The sequence below is a fragment of the Nicotiana sylvestris genome, chromosome 6 (assembly GCF_000393655.2).
Source record: "Nicotiana sylvestris chromosome 6, ASM39365v2, whole genome shotgun sequence".
Taxonomy (NCBI): Eukaryota; Viridiplantae; Streptophyta; class Magnoliopsida; order Solanales; family Solanaceae; genus Nicotiana; species Nicotiana sylvestris.
This window is the reverse complement of record NC_091062.1, coordinates 81,959,405-81,964,042: the sequence shown is the minus strand read 5'-3', so window position 1 is coordinate 81,964,042 and position 4,638 is coordinate 81,959,405. Positions and strand designations below refer to the sequence as shown.

The window sequence follows — 4,638 nt, the reverse complement described above, 5'->3', positions numbered from 1 at the left end:
ATTTTAGAGACCTCAATAATGCATGCCCTAAGGACGAATTTCCGCTCCCCATTCCAGAGCTTATGATTGATGCCACCACCAGATATAAGGCGATGTCTTTCATGGATGGATCATCTGGCTACAATCAAATACGTATGGCACCAAAAGATGAAGATCTTATTGCGTTTCGCACTCCTAAAGGCATTTATTGCTACAAAGTAATGTCTTTTGGCTTGAAGAATATTGGCGCCACATATCAAAGGGCAATGCAGAATATCTTTGACGACATCCTCCACAACAATGTGGAATGCTATGTGGATGATTTAGTGGTGAAATCAAGAAAGAGAGGAGACCACTTACAAGACTTAAGAATGGTGTTCGAACGACTCCGGAGATATCAACTCAGAATGAACCCGTTGAAATGTGCCTTTGGAGTTACTTCTGGAAAATTCCTTGGCTTCATTGTTCTACATCGAGGGATTGAGATATATCAAGCCAAAGTTGACGCCATCTTAAAGATACCCGAGCCCAAAATTATACATAAACTGAAAAGTCTACAAGGAAAATTGGCGTACCTTAGAAGATTCATCTCAAATCTAGCAGGGAAGTGCCAACCTTTTAGCCGGCTCATAAAGAAGGGTATACCTTTTGAATGGGACCAAGCTTGTAGCAATGCATAACAAAACATCAAATCCTACTTGATAAAACCTCCAGTTCTGGCAGCCCCTATACCAGGAAAGCCATTGATTCTATATATTACAGCCCAAGAAAGGTCAGTGGGAGCCCTTTTGGCCCAGGAAAATGGTGAAAATAAAGAAAATTCCCTCTACTACTTGAGTAGGATGATGACCCCAAATGATCTAAAGTATTCTCCGATCGAAAAGTTGTGTTTGGCGTTGGTTTTCGCAATTCAAAAGCTAAAGCACTACTTTCAAGCTCATGTCATCCGTCTCGTCTCAAGGGCAAACCCGATCAAGTTTGTTATGTCAAAACCCGTACTCAATGATCGATTAGCAAGGTGGTATCTCCAATTTCAACAACTTGAGATTGTGTATATCCCACAAAAAGCTGTGAAAGGACAAGCTTTGGCAGATTTCTTGGCAGATCATCCAATTCCTAATGATTGGAAGTTGACTGATGAACTACCTGATGAGGATGCGATGGTCATCGAAGTGCAACCACCGTGGAAAATGTATTTTGATGGTACCGCACATCGTGAGGGAGCTGGTGCAGGTGTTGTGTTTGTCACTTCTCAAGGGGAAGTCTTGCCATATTCCTTCACCTTAACACAACATTGCACCAACAACGTTGCGGAATATCAAGCACTCATACTTGGGCTTGAGATGGCCATTGATATGAGACAACTCCAATTACATATTTTTTGGAGACTCTGAGTTAGTGATCAATCAATTTATAGGTAGCTACGAGGTCAAAAAGCCAAAATTGCGTCGTTATTATGATTATGCGCAGAAATTGATTGGATGGCTTGGCAATGTAACTCTTCAGCATGTGCCAAGGAAGGAAAATAAGAAGGCTGACGCCCTAGCTACTCTAGCTTCAACATTGACTCTGCCCGGCCAGACACAAATCGCTATCTGCCAAAAATGTATAGTGCCGCCAGATGAGAACGAGGATGAAGAAAGCAAGCTCGAGCGTTTGGTAGCCGTCGCTGAAGCTGTGAAGGTTGATTGTCGACAAACCATGATCTACTACTTATGTTATGGGATACTTCCAGAAAATCCAAGAAGAAAGACCGAAATTCGTCGGCGTGCCCCTCGCTTCCTTTACTACAAAGACACTTTGTATCAAAGATCATTTGAGGGAGTTCTCTTGCGTTGTTTAGGGGAAGATGAAGCAACTCAAGCTATGCAAGAGGCACACTCTGGAGTTTGTGGATCACATCAATCCGGGCCGAAGTTCCACTTCCACATTAAGAGGATGGGTTACTACTGGCCGACAATGGTGAAAGATTGCTTAGATTATGCTCGAAGATGCAAGGCTTGCCAGTTTCACGCAAATTTTATGCACCAACCTCCTGAAATGTTACACCCTACCGTTGCATCTTGGACATTTGATGCTTGGGGATTAGATATTGTTGGACCACTTCCAAAATCTTCTGGAGGACATCTATACATCTTGGCCACAACTGATTATTTCTCAAAATGAGCAGAGGTCGCCACTCTCAAGGAAGTGAAGAAAGAGAATGTTGCAAACTTCATTCGAGTGAACATCATATATCATTTCGGCATTCCTAGTTATATAATAACAAATAATGGCAAACCGTTCGATAACAAATTGATGACCAAGATCTGTGAATTTTTTGGCTTCAAGCAACGTAATTCGTCAATGTATTATGCTACTGCAAATGGACTAGCCGAAGCATTTAACAAGATGCTTTGCAACTTGTTAAAGAAGGTCGTCTCCAAGTCTAAAAGAGATTGGCATGACAGAATGGAAGAAGCTTTGTGGGCATATCGTACGACTCATCGCACGCCGACACAAGCAACTCCTTATTCTCTTGTTTATGGAGTCGAAGCAGTTCTTCTTCTTGAGCGTCAAATATCGTCCTTGTGACTCGCTGTCCAAGAAGGTCTTACTGAGGAAGAAAACGCTCGCCTACGCCTTGAAGAACTTGAATCCCTCGATGAAAAAAGGCTAGAAGCTCAACAAAGTCTTGAATGTTATCAAGCTCGTCTTTCTCGTGCTTTCAACAAAAAGGTTCGCTTGAGGTCCTTCCAAGTTGGCGATCAAGTTCTTGTAGTAAGAAGACCTATTATCACCTCTCGCAAATCTGGGGGCAAATTCACTTCAAAGTGGGATGGTCCATATGTTGTGCAAGAAGCCTATTCAAGTGGAGCTTACAAGTTAGTTGATGTAGATGGCATGAGAATTGGCCCTATCAATGGGAAATTTTTGAAGAGGTACTATCCTTGAAGAATAAACGCTCCTCAACGCACGAGCCTAAACTACAAGTCATGAAGCTCCTTAATGCACGAGCCTAAACTGCATGCTGCTACGCTCCTCGACGCACGAGCCTAAACTGCAAGTCATGAAGCTCCTTAATGCACGATCCTAAACTGCATGCTGCTACGCTCCTTGACACAAGAATCTAAACTGCATGTTGCAATGCTCCTGGCCCACATGAGCCTAAACTGCGAACGACACCCAAAAAAAAAAGGAGTCCGCTAGGTCGAAAACCTCGAAAGAGGCGGCCTAGGCAAAAGTTAGGACACAAAAAAAACTCACCTATTTTGAACTACGTTATGACTTGATCCTCTTCACCAAGGTACTTAGGTAACTTAGAGTTTTATTCTAAGTTCAGTCGCATAAGCTTAAAAAAAAAAGTGTGGAATACATGATCTGGAACTTTGACTAATCCAGAAGGTCTTATGTCGCAAAGACTCCTATATGCATGCGAATCTAGAAGTTCACTGCAGTCGCGTCAACTTCGCGAATTTTCTGTTGGTAGACCGAAAAAGTTCTTCCATGAAATCCATAGATACTTCAGGTCTTTGAGTTTCCTTTCTAACGGCATGGACGGATTGCAATTCCGACACTCGAAGCTCAAGATACAATTATTTTTGCCGAAGGTATGCAAATCTGAAAATTCACTGCAGTTGAGTCGACTTCGTAAATTTTTTGTTCACAGTCCGAAAAAAGTTCTGTTATGAAATTTATATGAGTTTTAGATCTCCGGTCCTTCTTTCTAAAGGTACAGATGGATTGCAATTCTGACACTCCAAGCTCAAGATACAATTATTTTCGTCGAAGGTACGCAAATCTGAAAATTCACTGCAGTTGAGTCGACTTCGTGAATTTTCTGTTCACAGTCCGAAAAGAGTTCTCTTATAAAATTTATACGAGTTTTAGATCTCCGAGTCTATTTTGTGAGATCACAAACGGATTGTGATTTGGATGCTCCTATATCGAGATGTGATTTATTTTGCGCAGAGTGCGCAAAGCTGTGAGCTAAACACGGGCCAGACGTGTAGATCGACTTTGAAGATTAATTCCAACTGATACAAAAGGAGATTCGTGCTAATTTTTTGATATGTTTCATTCCTATGAGTCTAGTTTCGGTAGAAGCAAGCAGCCTATGATTTGAAATCTCCTACAAAAAAATATGAATTCTTTTTCGCGAAACAACAAAACCAACATACAAGACATATGCTGAAATTTAAGAAGGAAATAATTGGGAGTAACAGAGGGAATTCAGGTCTCAAAGAGAAATATCACATATTAAAAAAAAAAATAAAGATACTTTTATTGCTCCAAGACATAAGTACTCCATTACATGATATTAGTTATAAAAAAAAATCACAAGTCGAGAATCCTAAGCAAAAAAAAAAAAAAAAAGAGAGAGAGAAAAAAAACTCTAAAATCATGGAAAAGGTTTGAAGCTAAGGATTTGCTGGCGGCTTGTCTCAACTGCCCCTTTCAGGAGGGATAATTTCTCTGCTTCATCGTCAGATAATGGATGATTGGCTTCAATGGTATAAATCTCCCCTTCGGTAACGTCAACGTTCTCTTGACTTTTAGCCAACTTCACCTGTTATTTGTCCAAGAGTGCGACGATCTTCTTCTTTCTTGAGGCTAAGGAAGCTAGCTGTTGTTCAACATTCACAAGACTGGCTTGAAGTTTTTCTACGGACTCGCTCA

General features: G+C 41.1%; 2 protein-coding genes across 2 annotated transcripts; both read left to right on the top strand.

Annotated features, from left to right (window-relative positions):
* The first annotated feature begins 824 nt into the window (after positions 1-824).
* Positions 825-2,145, top strand: LOC138870855 (uncharacterized). The gene is made up of 2 exons (XM_070148695.1): positions 825-1,212; positions 1,397-2,145. The coding sequence occupies exons 1-2, from the start codon at positions 825-827 to the stop codon at positions 2,143-2,145; spliced, it is 1,137 nt and encodes a 378-aa protein (XP_070004796.1).
* Positions 2,146-2,325: 180 nt separating this feature from the next.
* Positions 2,326-2,913, top strand: LOC138870854 (uncharacterized). The gene is made up of 2 exons (XM_070148694.1): positions 2,326-2,455; positions 2,570-2,913. The coding sequence occupies exons 1-2, from the start codon at positions 2,326-2,328 to the stop codon at positions 2,911-2,913; spliced, it is 474 nt and encodes a 157-aa protein (XP_070004795.1).
* The last annotated feature ends 1,725 nt before the right edge of the window (positions 2,914-4,638 follow it).